This window comes from Aureococcus anophagefferens (assembly GCF_000186865.1).
Source record: "Aureococcus anophagefferens unplaced genomic scaffold AURANscaffold_9, whole genome shotgun sequence".
Lineage (NCBI taxonomy): Eukaryota > Pelagophyceae > Pelagomonadales > Pelagomonadaceae > Aureococcus > Aureococcus anophagefferens.
In genome coordinates, this window is record NW_008705569.1 from 179,534 (window position 1) to 199,706 (window position 20,173).

The window sequence follows — 20,173 nt, forward strand, 5'->3', positions numbered from 1 at the left end:
CCCGCGGCCTGCGCGAACCATCTGGCGCCGCCCACGAAACCCGCGCGGCTCGCCGTCGCGATTCTGTCCTATCTGCCCGAGAACGCGGCGAACCTCGCGGAGACGGTCTGCCACTACGCCATGGTCCCGCGCCTCGTCGCGTCCGTGCTCGTCCAGTGGAACAACGCGAAGGTGCCGCCGCCGGCCTTCAACTGCTCCCGATCCGACGACAAGTACGTCACGACGGTGACCGTCGTCGCCTACGGCGACAACACGCTCTTGAACCGCTACCGGCGGCCGGAGCTCATGGGCGACGGCTCCGTGCTCCTCCAGGACGACGACGTGCGCTACTCGCACCGCGCGCTCCGCGCGTTCGCGTCCGTGGCGTCGCTCTTCCCGGACCACGTCCTGGGCGTCTTCGGCCGCATGGCCTTGTACAGCGACGTCGCGCCGGGCGTCTACATGAACCCGGACAAGCACGGCGGCGACCGCATCGAGCGCCAGTACAACATGCTCACGGGCAAGACGTCGGTCCTGGACGTCGCGACGGTCGCGTCGTTCTTCGACGACGACCGGGTGCCTCCCGCGGCGCGCGACTGGATCGCGCAGCGGCACAAGCCCACCTGCGAGGACATGACGCTCCACTGGCACGCGGCGACGCTCCGACCGAACCCGCCGGTCTGGCTCCAGTTCTCCGGCGACGACGCCCTCGAGCTGGACGCGGACTTGCGGGAGCCCGCGGCCGACGGCCACCAGACGGGCGAGATGCACCTCGACGTCGCCAACTGGGGCGACCTGCGGTCCCAGTGCGTCGACCGGCTCCACGACGAGTTCGGAAATGCGCCGCTCGTGCGCTCCATGTGCCGCCTCGACCTCAAGGACTACCGGCCCGGCCCGCGGCTCGACGCCGTGAAGCAAAAAAAGTCCAAGGTCGACCAGCTCGCGGCGGCGGCGGCGCTCGAGGCGGGCGCGCGCGCCATGGCCCAGCTCGAGGAGTACGAGCCTGTCCTCGCGACCCAGGCGAGCCAGCTCGGGGCCCTCGTGCAATCCTCGTCGGACGCGGGCTTCGTCGCCGACGCCGCGACGGCGCGCGCGGATCTCGCCGAGGCGCTCCTCGCGCGGCGCGACGCGCGCTACGCGCGCGCGCGCCGCATCCTCCGGGCGCTCAAGCTCGCGCTCGACGGCGGCGCGCTCGCGGCCGCCGTCCTCGTCGTCGGCCTCGCGCTCTGGGCGGTTGCACGGCGCCGCGCGGGCTCGTAGGAGGCCGCTAAATCGAATTCGCAGGCTCTTCAAGTTTTTAAAGAAAGGCGCGAGATGGCGGTGTCGAGGCGGCGCTCGGCGGGGGGCGGGGTGAACAGGGGCGGCGGCGTCGAGGGACGCGGCGCGCGGCATGGTAGTCTCAGGCCCAGGTGTTGGACCGCGCGAGGCGCTGCTTCGAGAGCCGCGCGACGTCCGCGCGGTACTCCTGGACGTGCTGCTTCTCGACGGCGAGGGCCGTGGCCATCTTCTGGACCTCGGACTGGAGCTGGGGCAGCATGAGCGCCATCTGGGCCGTCGGGCGCCAGACGGGGTTCGGGTGGAGGAGCGCGGCGACGCAGTCGCGGAGGTCGGCGGGCGTCGTCGCGGGGAAGTCCGGGCTGCCGTCGCGGAGCGCGTGCCAGGCCGGGCCGTTGGGCGCCAACGGCGCCCGCTTCAGGAGCTCGAAGGCCGTCGCGCCGAGGGAGAAGACATCGCATTTGGTCAAATCGCGGTCGACCTTCTCCGACGCCGGCGTGAAGTCGTCGTCGTCGAGGAGCTCGCGCGACATGTAGCGCGAGTCGCCCTCGACGACGTCGCCGCCGCCGGACTGCTTCTGGGTGGCGAGGCCGAAGTCGCCGAGCTTGAAGGTCGCCTCGCCCTTGAGGAAGACGTTGCCGGGCTTGATGTCGAGGTGCACGAGGCCGTTGCGGTGCAGCAGCTCGAGCGCGAGGAACATCTGGCGCAGGAAGGCCCAGAGGTTCTCCGGCGTCGGGTGGAAGCGCTGGCGGTGCACGCGGCTCTCGAGGCTCGCGTCGCAGAGCTCCGTCTGGATGAACAGCCGCTCGTCCTCGATCCACGCCTGGGCAGCAAAAGGGTGCGAAATTCCCAACTTCAAAGGCTCCTATCTCGGTCGTTTTCCGCTCGTTTCGGCTGATTTTTGGACGAGCGATCATCTCTCGGAGCGCTCTCGACGCGTGGATGCTTTTTCCGGAACGCGCGCGCGCGGAACACTCATGTTGAAGCGACGTTGAATCACCCTTGTCCTGCCCCGATCCACGCCTGGTAGTAGCGGACGACGTGCTTGATGCCCTCGTGCGCGTCGTCGCGCGCGGACAGGGCCGCCAGCGCGAAGACCTCCTTGAGCGTGCGGTCGCGGTGGAGCTGGCCCTTGAACTGGTGCTTCGTGGCCTTGACCGCGTAGTGGCAGCCGTCGATGCGGCTCTTGACCTTGTGCACGGTGCCGAACGAGCCGCCGCCGACGTACTTGACGACCTCGAAGTCGTGGCGGAAGCGGCTCTCGGTTTCCGCGGGCTCCGCGGCCTGGCCGAAGCCGCCGCCGAAGAGGCCCCCGCGCCGCGCGGGCGCCGCGGGCGCGCGCGCCTTGAACGCGGACGCGGCGCCGCCGCCGTCGCACGACGACTGGCTCAGGTCCACGCTGTCGCAGCGGTTCAGGTCCTTGGGCGCGAAGGGGTTCACGTTCGCCGCCGGCGGCGCGTCGACCATGGCCGCGCCGCCGCCGCCGCCGCCGAAGAGGCCCCGCGCGGGGCCGGCGCCCGACGGCATGCGCAGCGAGAACCCGCAGTCGCCCTCGTCGTCGCTCACGCCGTCCCCGACGTCCCCGTCGCTGTCGCAGATGTCCGTCGTCGTCGACGCGCAGCTCGCCGGCGTCCCCTTGGTCCGCGGCGTCCCGAGCTTGGGCTGCTTCCGCGGCCGCGAATTCGGCGGCGACGCCATCATCGCGTCGCCGTCGCTCATCGACATCTGCCCGAACCCGAACTTCGCCTGGGGGTAGTAGTCCTGCATGGCCACCGACGGGGGGCTCGGCGGCTCCTCGTTGGCGGGCGAGCCGGGGACCGGGCTGAGGAACATCGTGTGCTTCGCGGCGGTTTTTGGACGTTTGGAAGCTGCTTCGACCGTTCCGCGTCGAATTTTTTCACGCGCAGCCGGCGGTCGTGTGTCGCGGCGGTAGTGAGCGTGCTGCGATGTGTTTCAGCGCGTGAGTGTGGCCGTAACGTGGTGCGCGCGCCGCAAACCGTGGAGGCGGAGGGCCAACTCAAAAAGCTGGGAGAAAGAGCGGGAACCACCTCGGCCAAAATGTTTGGTGTTGACGAGCACTTGACGCGCAGCCGCGGATCCGAGTTAGTATTTAAGTTAGTATGTACATCGCGGGGTCGCAGCCGCCTATTCTACAGGGGGGAGGGGTTGGTGAGGAGCTGTTGACACGATACAAACGGGCAGATCAATCGGCAGCCGAAATCTTCGGGCGGTAGAGCACGTAGATGTACCAGGGTCCGCGTCGAGACAAACCCGCACCCGCGCGCTGGTCGTCGTTCATGCACTCACACTGCTCAAACTCATCTGGAATGTGCGCTTCGTTCCAATAGTTGCTCGTGCCCCGGCAGAGCAATGTCAGAAGTCTGATGAGCTGGCCTTCGAGCTCCTTGGCGCGGCCCCTGGCGACGGTCTCGTCGATCAAAACCATCGTGAGGTTCGTGTCCTCCGACTGGAGCGTAGAGTTGTGCTCCTGGAAGCGCCGCTGGTAGTTGTTGGTGATGCCGCCGTAGATTTTTAGAGCCCGTCCATGGAGATCTTCGCAATTCGCAAAGCTCGAGAGACCGTAGCGATGGTAAATTCCACCCAGCGGCTCGCGACGTTCTTCTCTCCGGCGAAGTTCCTGGTTCTTGTCCTCCATCGCCTTCACCTTGGTCACGAGGGCCTTCTCGTCCCGCTCGCGCCGGGCGCTCTCTTCCCGATGCTTCGCTAGATCGCGCTTTGCTCGCGCAAGAGCGTCCTCGGTGTAATAGAGCCGCTGCTCCTCGTAAGCTGTGTCCAACGCCGGGACGTCACGCTCGGCAGCTCCATTCTCCACCCGGGGCTCTCCGAGTGCGCGCGCCGGTGCGGGCGGGCGCGCGTCGAACTGCGCCGCGTCGTCGTCGTGGAGAGCGGCGGCGGCCGGACCCGCAGCGTCACGCCGTGGCAGCGGCCCCGCGGTCTGCTGCTGCTCGGGCGGCGGCAGGGCCAGCAGTGGTCTGGCAGAAGCTTGGGAAGAAGGCGCGCGTCGCCCTTCGAACGACTGGTCATCCAGGTCGGATACCTCCATCTCATCCATGGTGATTACGCGATCCACGATGTTCATCAGACCTCGGTCCTGCACCGGTTCCCGGTCCCGCTCCTCGTCGAAGACGCCTCCGCTGCCGACGTCCGACGCGCGTTCGATCACGACACTGCCGACATCGTCGTCGCCGCCGCCCGCGACGGATTCCGCTGTGACCTTCACGAGCTTGACGCCCGAGTCCCGAAAGACCGAACTATAAGGCCCTTGCTGTTCACCGTTCAATTCTTGGTAAATTACCGTAATTATACTACATGCACTAAGATCCTTTCCAGCGGCCGCGAGGAGTTCACGGACCCAGCGCTTAAGTTTTTCGTTGCTCGTCACCGCGCCTGGGAAAATTTTCTTCCGACGCTGATTCTGTCTCGTGTAGAACGCTTTGACACCGCTATAATTAGCCCTCCTCCCAGGCGGCATTGGCTGCCGAAGGGAGAGCTCGTACGCGTGCGTACGGTCCGAAGGAGTTTCGATGGGTAAGTTGCAGTTCAACCCGCAAAGGACGCGTCTAGAATCTTACTCCCTCCGCGCGCGCGCAGACGGGGGAACAGACGCGGAGACCTCGGCTCTCTCTCTCTTCTGGCTTTCGAGCGCACCTCCCGAACCGCGGCGCTAGTCCGTTTCATTCATCGCGGTGTCCCCCGGCTCCGGCGCGTCGTCTCCCGCCGCCGCCGGCTCCCCCTCCGCCGGCTCCTCGGCCGCCGGCTCCCCCTCCGCCGGCGCGTCGTCCTCGCCCGAGAGGTCGACGACGTCGGTGGGCGCGCGGAGCTCCTCGGCGCTCTTCTCGCCCGTCAGCTGGACCTCGTCGTCGTCGTCGTCCATGGCCGCGGGCTCGGGCACGGGCGCGGGCTCCGGCGCGGCGGCGGAGGCGGCCCCGAGCTGCGCGCGGAGCTCCGACTCGGCCTCCTCGATGAGCTGGGCGTAGATCTCCGGCTCCTTGGCGTGGAGCTGCTCGAGCGTGAGCGGGTCGCTCTCGCCGAGGCTCGCCTGGAGCTGGTCGAGCTTCGCGCGCGCGGCCGCGTAGAGCGCGTCCGCGTCGATGGCGCCGGGCGCGGGCGCCTCGTCCTCGGAGTCCGAAAAGGCGCCGTCGTCGGGCCCGCGCGGCGTCACGGGCAACAGCGCGTCGGCCTCGAGCGTGCCCCGCTTGCCGCACGTCGTGTCGCGGCAGCCGCGGTGGACGACGACGCCCTCGCCGTCGTCCGCGGTGACGCGGACGGCCCCCGTGAGGATCCACTCGTTGGCGCCCGTGTCCCAGTGGATGTCGAACTTCTCGCCGCAGATGCGGCACTTGACGGCCTCCGCGTCGCTCGGCACCGCGACGCCCGCGCCGTCGTCGTCGTCGTCGTCGCCGTCGTCGTCCTTGTCCGCGTCGAGGAAGGCGAGGACGTCGATGGGCTCGCCGTCGCGGTCGCCCTTCCAGGCACCCTTGGACGGGCCCCAGGGCCGCGACGTCGTGCCCTTCTTGCGCGAGTCGCGGAGCTGGTTCTTCCGGTAGACGACGTCCATCCACTTCGCGAGGTCCTCGGCCGACATGAAGCGCGTGCCGTCGGCCTTGCACTGGTCCGGCCAGCCGTGGTAGAGCGCGTCGACGGCCGCCGAGTTCGCGCGGCCCGCGAGCGACTCCGTCGTGAGCTCGAAGACGCCCGGCTCGCGGACGACGGGCCGGTTCGCGCGCGGCGCCTGCTTCCGCGCGAGGCGCAGCGCGGCCGCGAGCTCGTCGCCGGCGACGACGACGGGCGGCGGCTCGTGGGCCGCGTCGTGGGCGTCGCGGTCGTCGGGCGCGAGCTTCGCGCGCGCCTTCAACCGCGCGGCTTCTTTGGCCGCGTCGCGCACGAACCGCGTCTTCAGCACGTCGACGAGGTGGCCGCAGAGCTGCTCCGGGCCCGCCGCCAGGTCCGGCGTCATCGTCGACGCCGCCTCGCCGCGCTGGTACGCCGCGCCCCGGTGCTTCAGCCCCGTCAGGAGCCGGTCCGCGTGGTCCGCGACCTCCCGGAGCGCGGCCGCGAAGTCGGGCCCGAAGGCCAGCACCTTCTTCTTCTTCTTCTTCTCCGGCGTCGCGGGCTTCGACACCTCGGCCTTGACCTCGCCCTTCTTCGTCGGCGCGCGGCTCCGCGCGGCCGCGCGGACGTCGTTCGCCGCTTCTTCGAGCAGGCGCGCGTGGATGTCCGGCTGCTGCGACCGGAGCTCCTCGAGCGTCATGGGGTTCGCCTCGCCGAGGCCGGCCTGGAGCTCCGCGAGCTTGGCGCGGGCGGCCCGCGTCAGCGCGTCGTCGTCGTCGGCCGCGTCGACGCGCGACCGCTTCGCGGGCGGTTCGGCCGCGTCCGGGCGCGGTTGCTGCCGCGGCGGCGGCGCCCAGCGCCGCGTGAAGTCCGGCGCCTGGACGACGGGCGGCGCGACGTAGGAGTGGCCCATGGACCCCAGGGCCGCCGCGGCGGCGGCGGACGCGCCCGCGAACATGGCGCCCGCGCCCGTCGGCGCGCGCGCGGCCTGGAGCCCCGCGCGGCTCGCCGTCGCGCCGACGCGCGCCTGGCCCCCGAACTGGGGCCGCGGCGGCGGCGGCGCGGCGACGACCGGCGGCGCGAGTTGCTGGCGCGCCGCGCGGCGCCGCTCCTCCTCGCGCGCGGCGAGGCGCTGCGCGGCGAGCGCGGCCGTGCTCTGCTTTTGCGCGTGCTGCGCCGCGAGCTGCTGCTGCCGCGCCTGGGCCTGGGCCTGGGCCGTCGCCGCGGCGACGGCCGTCGCGGCGAACTCGGCGTGCCAGGGCGCGACGAGCGCGTTGAGGTCGTCGAGCGATTCGACGAAGATCTTCTTCTCGTTCCACGTCCGCAGCACGTGGTGGAGCCGCGTCCTGTCCTTGTCGTGGCACGCGGCGAAGGCCTTCTCGAAGGCGGCCTTGACGCGCAACCCGAAGAGGGGGCCGTAGACGTCGCCGACGTTCTTGACGACGCTGTCCATGGCGTAGAAGAGCGGCACGCGCCGCTCCGCGGCCGTCGCCTCGGCGCCGGCGGGCGGCGCCGCGTCGGACCCGGCGTCGTCGAGCACGTCCATGACGCAGGCCGTCATCCGCTGGGCGAGCTCCATGCCGCCGGTCTTCAACCCGACCTTCGCCGTCTCCGTGACCTGGTGGATCACGTCGCGGTCCGGGAAGTTGCCCAGGCGCTCGATGAGCTTGCCCAACCGCGCGACCTGCTGGGCCGGCTCCATGGCGTCGACCGTCTACGCGCGGCGCGTTGTGTGGTGGGTTTGTTGCTACTGCGCGGCGCGGCGCGGCGCGGCGGGCTCGCTGCTGCTCCCGGCGCGGGCCTCGGGCGCCCTCTCACCCTCGCGAGCTGAGCCGCCGTCGACCACTCGACCCCCGGCCAGAGCGTGGGCAGCGTGCTGATGATGAGATGCTTCGGACTGAGAGAACTTGCGGCGTCCTGCGCGTCGACGGCGGCCCAGGCGTCACCCGCCGCGTAGCCGTCGCTTCCGACGAGCTCTCCGTCCAGGCGTCGACGGAGACGGCATGAAGCTCCCAGGCGTCGTCGCCGCGGCAGCCCACACCTTGGAGGTGGGCCAGGGCAAGGCCGCGTCGTCCAGCGACGCGCCGCCGCCACCGGTCGGCCTGCGGCGCCTGTGGCTCCTCGTCCTCGTGCAGCTGTTCCCCTTCGCTTTGGGCGTCGTCGCCCTGCCCGCTTTGCTGCTCGACGCGTGCGGCGGCTCGGAGCACGAGGCGGCCACGTACGTGACGCTCGGCAACAGCCTCTTCTTCGGTTTGCAGTGGGCCTGCGCGGGCGCCTGGGGCGGCTTCAGCGATCGCGCGGGCCGGAGGCCGCTGCTGCTCGTGGGCGTCGCGTCGGACGCGTTGGGCGCCGCGCTCCTCGCGACGGTGCCGCTCGGCGCGCTGCCGAGGGTCTACGTCAGCGTCCTGCATCCGTGACAATTTCGAGAGATTTTGACCGCAAAAACGATGAAAAATCGTTACCGACGCGTGTGGTAGGTCTACGTGGCCCTCGCCGCGTGCAGGGGGATTTTCTCCCAGTCGCGCATCGCGCTCTTCGCGGCCATCGCCGACGTGTCCGAGAGCTCGGCGCTCGCGAGGAACTACGGCGCCTTCGGCGTCGCCTTCGGGCTGTGCTTCGTCCTGGGGCCCGGCGTCGGCGCCGTGCTCTACACGGCGTCGCGGCGGCTCCCGTTCGTCGTGAGCTTCGCGCTGACGCTCGCGGCGTGGGCCTTAGCGTTCGCGCTGCCGGAGACGCTCGCGGGCGGCGCGAAGCGAAAAGCGGCGAGTTGGAACCCCGTCGCGCCCGTGCGCGCGGTCTGCGCGGCGCCCCTCGTCGCCGCGACGCTGCCGTCCTTCGTGCTCGCGAGCGTCGCGACGTCGACGTACGCGCTCTCCGTCTTCCTGCTCACGAAGCGCTTCGGCGCGTCGACGACGGTCGTGGGCGTCTTCCTGTCCTGCGTCGGCCTGGCGATCTGCGTCTGCCAGGGCGTCGTGCTGCCGCTCATGCTGAAGCGGCTCGACGACCGGCGGAGCTGCCTCGTGGGCTTCGTCGCGGCCGGGACCTACTTCCTCGCCTTCGGCCTCGCGCCGACCCTGGGCTTCGCCTTCGCGTCCGTCGCGTTGGTGTTTTTCTCGGGCCTCTTCGACCCCTGCATGCGGGCCATCATGGCCTCGGTCCTCGAGGGCGACCTCGGCGCGCTCTCGGGGGCGCTCGCGAGCCTCAGCTCCGCGAGTCACATCTCGTCCTTCGCGTTCGGCGCCTTGTTCGTCGCGGCCGGGTCCGGCGCGCCCTTCGTCGTCGCGTCGGGCCTGTGCTTCGTCGCCGGCGCGCTCGCGTGGCGGGCCTTCCGGCGGCACCCGGCCGTCGCCGCCGCGGCCGTCGAGCTCCCGCGACGAAAGGAGGCTAACCTGGTTTAATGACAACATCCCCCAGAAACCCCCGGACGACGCCGACGAGCTCGTCGCGGTCCGGGAAGAGGCCCGCGGCGCCGTGCTCCTGCGAGTCGACGTGGTACACGGCCATGGCGTCGCCGAGCCGCTCCCGGATGGCCCCGGCGACGGCGACGTCGCGCGCGTTGCGGCCGCCGACGACGCACTTCGCCGGCGCGGTCGTCGGGGCGAACTCGGAGAAGACGCCCGCGTCGAAGGCGGCCATGTCGTTGCGCCAGGGCGAGAACGCGACGACGGCGCCCGTCGCGCGCGACGCGTGGCGCAGAGCCCCGAACGCGCCCTGCGAGCTGCCGAGGAAGGACACCGCGTCGTACTCGCCCGCGAGGTTCGCGAGGAAGGCGCCGAGGGCGTAGGACCGACTCCGGCGGCACGGGGGCGCATGTTCGGCCGACCCGGTGGAGAAATTCTATTTATTTCCCCTCTCCCCTAGAATCTCGAAAATTGGCTGGGTGGGGTGGGGGGGCGAGTCTGCCACGAGCGCCTACGGGCACTCGTAGCAGCGCGGCTGGTTCTCGTAGGGCTTGTTGCGGTGGCAGCCCTTCTTCTTCTCGCGCGCCGTGAGCTTGAGCTTGTAGAACCGGCACTCGCGGTGCGAGATGCGGTTGTGCGTCGTCGAGCCTACCAAATGCGTCGGTAACGAGTTTCGTCGTGTTCCCGGTCGAACTCTCTCGGAAATCACCACGGCCGCAGGACGCTGCGTCGACCGCAGCGGCACGGCTTCAGCTTCGCGGCCTCGTGGCCGCGCTTGCACGCCGCCGAGATGGCGCGCGCCTTGGCCTTGGCGGGGAGGTTCGCGAACTTGACCTGGCCCTTCGCGCACTTCGCCGCGTGCTTGACCTTCGCCGGCCCCGCCTTCATGCCCTTGCCCTTCGTGCTCTTGCAGCCGCCGGCCTTCGCTAACTTCTGGCCCCACTGCTCGCGCGTCTTGTGCTGCATGGACTCCTTCGCGTGTTCGGCGAGGTCGTCGCCCGTGAGCTTGTGCCGCGCCGTGCGCTCCGCGACCCAGTTGGTCGCCGTCTCGCCGGGCGGCGTCAGGTGCATGCCGTAGAGCGGATTCGTCGTGTCCGTGATCTGCGACACGTACTTCAACTGGTCCTCGTCGAGCGGGAACACCTTCCGCGGCGACATCTGGTGGCAGACCTCGGGCACCGACTCCTTGCCCATCTCGATGACCGTGGCCTCGTCGCAGAGGGTCATGGGCCCGCGGAGGGCCGGGCCGCAGATGAGCCAGGAGCGGACGTCGTGGCCGCTGCACCAGACGCGCGACGTCACTCGCGGCGACTGCGCGGACCCGCAGTAGAGCAGGTCCCCGTACTTGCCCCAGTCGACGCAGCGGTGGCTGAAGTAGACCTCGATCAGCTCGTAGCGGTCGGGCGCGACGCACCGCGCCGTGACGAGCATCTGGAGGTACGCGTCCACGTACGGCGCCACGTCCACGTCGTCCTCGTGCGTGAAGAGGCGCGAGCCCTTGGGGACCGCGTGGTGCTGCGTGAGCTCGAGGAAGTTGCGGTAAAGCGTCGTGAGGCCGAGACTCTCGATGAGCTTGTTCCGCGCGGCCTTGCGGCTGAGCTCCTTCGTCTTCGCCCACCAGCCGGTGCCGTGCGGGCCGCCCGCGCGCCGGCCGTTGCCTTTCTGAATGTACGGCTTCCGCCGCGCCGCCTTGACGAGGTGGTCGCGGTCGACGATTTCGAAGATGGTGTCGAGCTTGTGCATCCCGGTGGGTAATTTCGTCACGGAACCGCGGGGCCAGTCGTCGACGGACATTGTGCTGCGCTCTCTGCGCATCGGTTTCGGCGCAGCCAAACCACATTTTGATTGGGTCGCACGACGATCGCCGGGGCAAAAAAGACGCGTCTTCCAGCGGTAGGCGTCGCGGTGCCAAGGAGTTTCTGCCGATGATAGTATCTCGCGACCTACGCACGGCGGTCCGCAGGACGCGGCGCGCGACGTCCGCGAAGGAAGGAGGCTAGCCTGGTTTAATAACATTCGCGAAACCCCCTGACCCCGACGAGCTCGTCGCGGGTAGCAACATCGGCCAGCAACCCCTTGACGACCCCGACGAGCTCGTCGCGGTCCGGGAAGAGGCCCGCGGCGCCGTGCTCCTTCGAGTCGACGTGGTACACGGCCATGGGGCCGCCGAGTCGCTCCCGGATGGCCCCGGCGACGGCGACGTCGCGCGCGTTGCGGCCGCCGACGAGACACTTCGCCGGCACAAGCGTCGGGGCGAACTCGGAGAAGACCCCCGCGTCAAAGGCGGCCATGTCGTTGCGCCAGGGCGAGAACGCGACGACGACGCCCGTCGCGCGCGACGCGTGGCGCAGAGCCCCGAACGCGCCCTGCGAGCTGCCGAGGAAGGACACCGCGTTGTACTCGCCCGCGAGGTTCGCGAGGAAGGCGTCGAGGGCGTCCGCGTTTTGCGTGTAGGAGCTCCGCTCGAGGTCGAAGAGGTAGCACACGTCGACGTCGAGCTTCGCGGCGTCCAGGACCAGCCCCCACTCCCCGACCTGTGTGGAAATCAACCACTGGTTTGGGTGGTCCTGACCAAACTTCAGAACTCTCTATCTCGATCAAATCGACGTCGATTCGGCTGATTTTTGGACGCATCGATTGCTCTCGTCGAGTTCTCGAAGCCCAGCCGAAGAGCTTGTGTCAAAACATTCGAATACGCTCACATTGAAGTCGGGTTGAAGATTTGATTTCCACACAGTCACCGACGCCCCCGATCGCGAAGCAGACGACGCAGTGGCGATGGCTCCTGCGGACGTGGAAGTTCGCGAAGGGCTGGGCGCGGTCGCACCGTCCGCGGACGACGGCGCCCGCGAGGTGGTCCGCGGGGCAGGTCTCGTCGACCCAGGCGAGCGCCGACGTCACGGGCGGGATCGTCGCGAGCTTCGGATTGCCGAGAAGGAAGAGCCCCTTGAGGTACCGTAGATTCGCGAGGTCCGGCGGCAGCGTCGAGAGGTCGTTGTACGAGAGCTTCAGCAGGCGCAGGTTCGGGGGCAGTCTCGCCGGGAGCGCCTCGAGGTCGTTGTACTCGAGGTTCAGCGTCGCGAGGTTCGTCAAATCGCCGACGGCCGCCGGCAGGGACCGCAGGCGGTTGCTGTTTAAATGGAGCGCCTCGAGCGTCGAGGTGGCGCAGAGCTCGCCGGGGAGCTCGCGGATCTCGTTCTCGTCGGCCGTGAGCAGGCGGAGCCGCGGAAAGGCGTTCGCGGGCAGCGCGGCGAGGCGGTTCGAGTTGACGATGAGCGTCTCGATGTTCGGGCCGAGGGCCGGGAGCGCCGTCAGGCGGTTCGTGTCGACGAGGAGCGACTCGAGGCTCGCCGGGAGGTCCTCGGGGAGCCTTTCCAGGCGGTTCTTGTGGGCCCCGAGGATCCGCAAGTTCGCCGGGAGGCGCGGGAGCGCCGCCAGCCGATTCTCGTGGACGACGAGCTCCGCGAGCGTGTCCGGGAGGCCCTCCGGCAGCGCGCGCAAGCCGCTGCTCTCGACGCGCAGCACGCGGAGGCGCCGGAGCCCCGCCAACGGCAGAGCCTCGAACGCGTTTCGCGACGCGCGCAGCACCTCGATGGTCTCCGGAAGCTCGAGCGTCTCGAGCCCGTTGCCGTCGACGGAGAGCGTCGCGAGGCGAGGCGGGAGCGGCGGCAACTCCGCGAGCGCGTTGTCCTCGAGGCTGAGGATGCGCAAATTGTCGAGGCCCGCGGCGGGGAACGTCGCCAGCCGGTTCTCGTCGACCGTTAACGCCGTCAGCGACGGCGGGAGGACGCCCTCGAGGCTCGCCAACCGGTTCTCGTTGAGCGTGAGCGCCTCGAGGCGTCGGAGTTGCGCGAGTTCCACCGGTAGCGCCTCGAGCGCGTTGCCGTCCGCGAAGAGGTTCCGCAGCAGCGCGAGTTCACCGACGGCCGCGGGGAGCGCCGCCAGCCGGTTGTTGCGGACGCTCAGCGCGTCGAGGGCCCAGAGGCAGCCGACGGCGTCCGGGAGCTCCGCGAGGCCGCTTCCCGAAAGGTCGAGGTAGGCCAGCGGATTCACGGACACGCCGTCGGCCTCGACGGCGTGCCAGCGGCGCAGGAGCCGGCCGCAGAGCAGCCGCGCGTTCGTCCGCGGGGCCGCGTCGGCGAGCGACAGCGGCCGCCGGAGCGGCGCGAGGGCCGCCTCCGCGGCGGTCCGCAGGACGCGGCGCGCGACGTCCGCGACGGAGACGACGGTCCCCGTCTCCGGCGGCGCCGCCGCGGCGACCGCGTTCGTCTCCGGCGGCGCCGCCGCCGCGGCCCGCCGCGCGAAGACGCCCATGCTGTCGACGCCGTCCGCGGCGTCGTCGACGACCTCGTCGACGCGCCGGAGCCGCGGCGGCGCGGGCGCGGCCCAGTCGACGTCGCCCGCGTCGAACGTCGCGCGGTCGCCCTCGAGCGTCGGCAGGCCCAGGCGCGCCGCGAGGCCGACGCGCAGCGCCTTGCCCGTCGGGCCCAGGGGCGCGCCGCTCGCGACGACGAGCGCCGCGGGCAGGTGCGCGTCGCGCAGCGTCCTGGCCGCGTGGCGCCGCAGGTCGCCGAGGGACGCGACGCGGCCCGGCCGGAGCGCCACTAAAACGCCGACGGCTTCCCCCAGGCGCGCGTGGGGCGCCGCGAAGGCGACGACGGAGCCCACGGCCGCGTGCGACGCGAGCGCATGTTCCACGGCCAGCGGCGAGAGCTGCTCGCCGCCGCGGTTGATCGTCTCCTTGAAGCGGCCGTCGAGGACGAGGTGGCCGTCCGCCAAAAAGGTCCCGCGGTCGCCGGTCCGCAGGTAGCCGTCCGCGAACAGCGCCGCGTTCGGGTCGGCGTCGCCCCGGCGCTCGTAGCCCGCCGTGACGCAGGCGCCGCGGACGCACACCTCGCCCGTGGCGACCTCGTCCCGCGACGGGTGCGGCGCGAGGAGCCTGACGTCCGGGCCGCTCGCGGGGCCGACGGTGTCGAGGCGCCGGCCGCGGCCGCGCGGGTTCGCCGCGATGGGCATGGACTCCGTCATCGCGTAGGTCGCGATGGCCTCGCAGCCGAAGGCCGCCTCGAGGCGCGCGGCGACGGCCGGCGGGAGCGCCGCGCTGCAGTTGCGCGCGTAGCTCACGCGGCCCGACGTCCCGTCGCCGGCCAAGGCCTCCAAAAGCGCCGCGTGCATCGTCGGCACGGCCGAGTAGCCGTCGACGCCCCGCAGCGCGTCCAGGACGCCCGCCGGGCCCAGGGCCGCGAAGCCCGGCGCGGCGACGCAGCAGGCGCCGGCCGCGAGCGCCGCGAGCACGTTCGCGGCTAAACCGTGGATGTGGAAGAGGGGCATGACGTTCAGCACCGTCGTCCCCGGCGCGAGCTCGAGGGCGGTCGCGATGGCCACGCCGCCCGCCCGGAGGTTCGCGTGCGACAGCGGCACAAGCTTCGGCCGCGCCGTGGAGCCCGACGTGTGGAGCACGAGCGCGACGGCGTCGCCGCCGCGCGCGGGCCGCGGCGCCGCCGCGGCGCCGCGCGGCTCGACGGAGAAGAACCCGTGCGTGCCGACGACGGCGACGACGACCGGTAAAGATGCCTCTCTCGCGGCGGCGACGAAGACCTCCGCGCCGTCGTCGTCGTGCACGAGGACCGCGGCCGCGGGCAGGTCCTCGAACTCGAACGCGTACTCGCTCGCGCGCAGCGACCGCGACAGCGGCGCGAAGGTGCAGGCGAGGGGGAGCGCGAGAAACGCGAGCGCCGCGGCGACGCCGTCTCTCAAGGCGACGGCGACGCGGTCGTCGCCGTCGAGGCCTGCCAGCGCCGAGAGGTCGAGGCCGCGCGCGAAGTCGACGAGCTGCCGGAAGCTGATGGGCTGCCCATGCGGCGCGCGGAGGGCGGCGGCGTCGCTCGTCGCATCGAAGAGGTCGAGCACGCTGCAGCCCGTCGCGGCAGCGTCCATCGACTAGGAGCTGCGAGCGTCCATCGCGCGGGCAGGGGCTGCAAGAGTCGGAGTTGAACCTGCTTGAACGTGCCTGTGATTGGTCGGAGCTGCCCATTCGAAGTGTAATATATATAATGCGCTTGCTCGAAGCGCTGCACGCGCTGCACGCGCTTCTGTTCGCTATCGACTCGAGCAATGGTGTGATTGCAGGGTCCTCGACCGGGGCAGTCGGAGGCACTTTGCGGGCGAGTAGCGCGATGCACACGACCACCTACGCGACACGCAACGTGTCGCTGCTCATCCGCGACCACATCGCCGTCAATCGAAGCTTCGTCGTCCACGGGCCCACGACGACGAAAAGCAACACAAAGCTGCCGCTCGTCCTCGGCTTCCACGGCCAGTCCGGTACCGGCTGGACGCAGCAGGGCGAGCACGCCTTCAACGCCTACGCGGCGCGCGACGGCTGGCTGGTCGCGTACTTGGACGGCATGGGCGACGGCGACCAAGGCACGGGCTGGAACTGCGGCACGGCCGGCGACAACCAGCGTCCTGCGGTGACGATTTTCGAGAGCTTTTGACCGGGAAAACGATGAGAAATCGTCACCGTCATGCTTGGTAGGCGACAACTCTACGTGCATCGTCGGCACGCAGAACGTGGGCTGTTACGAGAGCTGCGCGGCCCGGGGGCTCTGCGGCCGCTGCAACTGGAACACGTGCCACGACGACGGCAGATTCGTGGAGGCAGTGATAGAGGAACTAGACGCCGAGTATGGCGTCGACCGGTCGCGGCTCTTCGCCTTCGGCGGCAGCAACGGCGGCATGGCCGTGCACCACCTCGTCGCGGCGCGGCTGCCGGGAGTGTTCCTCGGGGCCGCGCCCGTGTTCGGGCTGCCGCTCATAGGCTACGCGGCCGGCGGGCCCGGCATGCCGCTGCTGCGCTCCCCGAACGCGTCGCGGACGTCGATCCTCCAGCTCCACGACCGCAGCGACTCAGTGATTCCCTGGCAGGGCGGCGTCGACGGCGACGGCTGGATCTACGAGACCGGCACCGTCGCGCTGGCCACCTGGGCCGCGGTCAAGGGCTGCAAAGCGGTGCCCACCCCGCAGAACACGACCCTATCGGGCGGCGCGGACCACGCGGCCTGCTACGCCTTCGAGGGCTGCGACGCCGGCGTCCTGCGCTACTGCCTCTACGACGGCACGCACGGCGTCTGGCCGCCGCAGCCGGCCGCCGACGCGCTCATCTGGGCCTTCTTCACCGAACTCGCACCGTAAAATTGGTAAGTCGCGCGGCGTCGACGCCGGCGGGCGCGCGGCGCTAGACGAGCGCGTCGTCGCCGTCGAGCGCGCTCGCGGTCGTCGGGTGGGAGCAGCTCGTGCCGTGGAGCTTGTAGTTGCCGACGTGACGCGAGAGCTGGGCGATGGCGCAGCAGCCGCACCAGAGGCCGAGGCAGCAGTCGTCGAGATGGCCCGGGAGCTGCGAGAAGTCGCCGAGCATGCCCGGGTTCGGCCGAAAGTATCGCCGGACCTTGAGCCGCACCGCGAAGATGACGCCGGCCCAGGTCGCGAAGTAGATCGCCTCCGTGAGGGGCGAGTCGAGGAAGACGACGACACCCAGCGCGGCGAAGAGCACGAGCGGCGGCAGCCAGCACGGCGCGACCTGGAGCCGCCGCGCGAGCTGGCCGACGTGGACGTAGGGGCACAGGAAGCTCAGGAAGCACGACGGGTACACGTTCTCCGTGCACTCGAAGACGCCGTCCCGGAACATGTTCAGCTCGTCGTACTCCGCGAGGTGCGCCAGCTGGTTCGCCGTCAAATTGCTCGCGCCGCTCGACACCGTGCTCGTCTGGTACTGGCGGCTGCCGCCCGCCGCCGGCGCCGGCGCCTCCTCGCGCGGCTCGCTCGTCTCCACGCGCTCGTAGGCGGCGGCCATGTCGCAGAGCGCGTCGACGCGCAAAAAACGATTGCGATCGGCCGACGCGGTTGGCGTATGTCGGTCGGCTGCGACAAGCTTTTGAGCTCGAATCGGCGACGTTGAAGCGGCGCGAGCCGATTGCGAGCCGCCCGGGCCGCGATCGCGATCGCGACGTCGAAGCGCGCACACTGGCGTCGGACCGGCGTCCGCGATCTGGTCGATTCGCTATCTTACAGGCCGATGGTCTTCGGCGGCGGCGGCGAGCCGCCGAACTCCTCGTCGAAGTCGTCGTCGTAGACCTCGTCGTCCGAGGCCGGCGGCGTCGGCGGCTTCCGCTTCCGCGGCGACGACGACGACTTGCCCGCGACGGAGGACGTCGACTGGCCCGTCTTTTGCCGCTTGGCGGGCGGCAGGCAGTCGGGCATGGACGCGCCGTCGCGGAAGCTCTGGCGCGGCGGCGCCTGCGCCTTCGCCTTCGGCGGCGCCGGCGCGGCGTCGCGCTTCTGGCGCGCCTTGGCCTGCACCAGCGCGCCCGCGAGGTCGTCGCTCGTCGTCGCGGCGTCGGGGACGCGCGCGTCGGGCATGCTCTCCGTGGCGTCGGAATCCGCGACGTCGTCGTCGGCCGCCTCCGGCGCCTTCGCCTCGGGCAGCTCGGACGCCTTGGGGCCGCCCGCCTTCTCCCACTCGAGGTCGAAGAAGTTCAGGAGCTTCTCGCGCTTGGCCTTGACGTCCTCGCGCTTGAAGAGCTTCTTCGAGAAGCGGTCGCCGAAGGTCATGTCGTCGTCCGCGGCGCGCGCCGGCAGCGGCTTGTCGAAGAGGAGGTCGAAGAACTTGAGGACGTAGACGCCGCAGTCGAAGGAGTTGCGCTGCTTCGGCAGGTCCGGCGCGAAGACGGGCATCGTCTCGGCCTCGAAGCGGCCGTCGAGGTCGCGCGACGCGTGGCGGTCGGCCCAGGCGCACTTGAGGAACGCGCGGAGGTACTCGGCGATGCGGCCCTTGTCGTGGGACCGGAGGCTGTCCATGGCGAGGATGTAGGGCTCCGACGAGTCGGGCGTGGCGTCCGCGTCGTCGCCGTCGCCGTCGCTGTCGGAGTCGATTTCGATGACGTCGCCCTTCTTCGGCTTCGGCTTCGGCGCGCGCGGCGTCCGCCGCGAGGGCTTCTTGCCGGGGTTGACGACGACGGCGAGGCTCCAGTGGAGGTGCTCGTTGACGGGCACGAAGAGGAGGTCCTGGTCGAAGACGTCGACGTTCTTCGTCCACCGCTTGACCTTGGCGTAGGCCTTCTTGGCGTCGAAGGAGCCGGGGAAGGCCTCGGCCTCGAGCATCTTCGTGAAGAAGAAGGTCGAGAAGACGTGGACGCTCACGACCGACGCGAGCTGGTTGTGCATCTTGTTCTTGAGGTAGAGGTTGATCAAATTGTCGTTGAGGAACTCGCCGTCCTGGAGGCGGAGGCGGTCGCCCTTGAGGCACGTGATCGCGTCGGGCGCCTTCGCGCTGGGGAACGTGAAGGCGGGCTCGGCGTTGGCCGGGTCGTCGACGAGGTTGACGTGCGCCGGCGCCGCGCCGCGCTTGCGCTTCGAGCCGCCGCGCGGCGCCGCGGCGGCCGGCTCCGCCTCGTTCTGCTTCGCGCGGCGGCGCTTCTCCATGGCGTCGGCGTCCGTGACGCCGAGGAGGTAGGGGGCCGCGGCGTCCGCGCCGCTGATCAGGTTGATCGTCGCGTGCGAGTAGTGGTCGTAGAGGAAGCCGAGGACGTCGTCGGTGAAGACGCGCGCGGCCGAGCCGGCGAGGTCGAGGACGACGTGGCAGTGGGGGCCCGGGTTCTGGCTCGGGTCGAAGCGGTCGCGGCTCAGGCTGTTGCTGACCCAGGCCGTCTTGTCCAGCGTCAGCGCGACGAACTTGACGACGGGGCCCCCGTCGCTCAGGTCCGCCGGCTCGTCGTCGCCGCAGAGGTCGATGGGGCCGGCGTCGGCGTCGTCCTGCGTCTTGTACGCCATGGACTCGATGTCGCGCGCCTGGATGGCCACGAGGCGGTAGTTGCCCGTAAACTCGCTCTTCCACTCGATGTTGATGGCCTGTTCCGAGATGACGATGCCCGCGCCGAAGTAGAGCTCCGTGCCGAAATAGACGCGCTTGCAGTTGAGCTTGCACTGCGGCGCGCCGCCGGACTTCTTCTCGCGGCTCGGCTGGCGCCGCGTCGGCGGCGGGCTCGCGCGCCGCTCCGGCGTCTTCTTCGGCAGCGGCTTTGTGCCGTTGTACGGGCGGGCCCGGGGGCGGCCGCCGAGGACCTGGCCGCTTCCGCTTCCGTAGACGACCTTGCCGTCGTCGAGGCGCCGGCCGCTCGGGCCCGTGCCCGCGGGCCCGCGCTTCTGGCCGCCCGACTTGTACTGCTGGCCGGGCGCCGCCGTCGCGGGCTTGGCGATCTTGTGCTGCCCGAGCTGCGGCGGCGCCTTCGGCTTCGGCTTCCGCGCGCGCTCGTCGTCGCCGTCGCCTACGATCGCGTCGCGTCGCGCGCGCGCGAGGCATGGGGCGCGAGACGCGGGCCGCGCGCTGTCGGAGCCGATCTCGATGGCCTCCTCCTTGGCCTTGCCCGCCTTGTTGCCGCCGCCCTCCTGCGTCGCGCGCTGCAGCGGCAGCGGCGGCGGCGCCCCTTGAGGAGAAACAAAGTGGCGGCTCGTGCGCTGCGGCGCCTTGTGCTTCGCCGTGGTCGGCTTCAAGGCCACCATCTCCGTCGACTCCTTGGCGCGGTGGTCGCCCCGCGTCGTGCGGCTGTCCGTCGTCTGCTTCCAGTCGTCCTCGGACCCGGAATCGTCGTCCCGCACGTAGCCCCCGGTCGGGCCGCGCCGCTTCCCGGAGCCCCGCCGCTTCTCCTGCTGCTTCTCCTTGCGCCGCCGCGCGGGCGAGGCGTTATCGATGGCCCCGTGGTCGTCAAACTCGAAATCGTCCAGCCGGCTCATGCCTTGCTTTTTCTCTCCTTGCGCGCCGCGCGCGCCTTGGGCTTGAATGAAATTTCGCGTTTTGCGCTCCTCGTCGTCGTGGTCCATGTGCCGCTTGGCGTCTCCACGGGGTGGCTCGCACGGGCCCCGGGCACGATGCGCGCGCGTCGAGGCTGGGA

General features: G+C 70.6%; 3 protein-coding genes across 3 annotated transcripts; all 3 read right to left on the reverse strand.

The window, feature by feature from the left end:
* Nucleotides 1-1,260: 1,260 nt before the first annotated feature.
* On the reverse strand, nt 1,261-3,262 carry AURANDRAFT_53628 (hypothetical protein; the record flags this gene model as incomplete). The annotated part of the gene is made up of 2 exons (XM_009038900.1): nt 1,261-2,077; nt 2,296-3,262. 2 exons carry the CDS (start codon nt 3,085-3,087, stop codon nt 1,379-1,381), a joined length of 1,491 nt encoding a protein of 496 aa, XP_009037148.1.
* An 8,881-nt stretch (nt 3,263-12,143) lies between these two features.
* Nucleotides 12,144-13,298, reverse strand: AURANDRAFT_13581 (hypothetical protein; the record flags this gene model as incomplete). Its single annotated transcript, XM_009038899.1, has 2 exons — nt 12,144-12,506; nt 13,017-13,298. Coding segments are annotated over 2 exons (645 nt in total), but the record flags the coding sequence as incomplete, so codon positions are not given.
* A 366-nt stretch (nt 13,299-13,664) lies between these two features.
* Nucleotides 13,665-15,020, reverse strand: AURANDRAFT_11136 (hypothetical protein; the record flags this gene model as incomplete). The annotated part of the gene is made up of 1 exon (XM_009038898.1): nt 13,665-15,020. A coding segment is annotated over one exon (1,356 nt), but the record flags the coding sequence as incomplete, so codon positions are not given.
* Nucleotides 15,021-20,173: the final 5,153 nt, after the last annotated feature.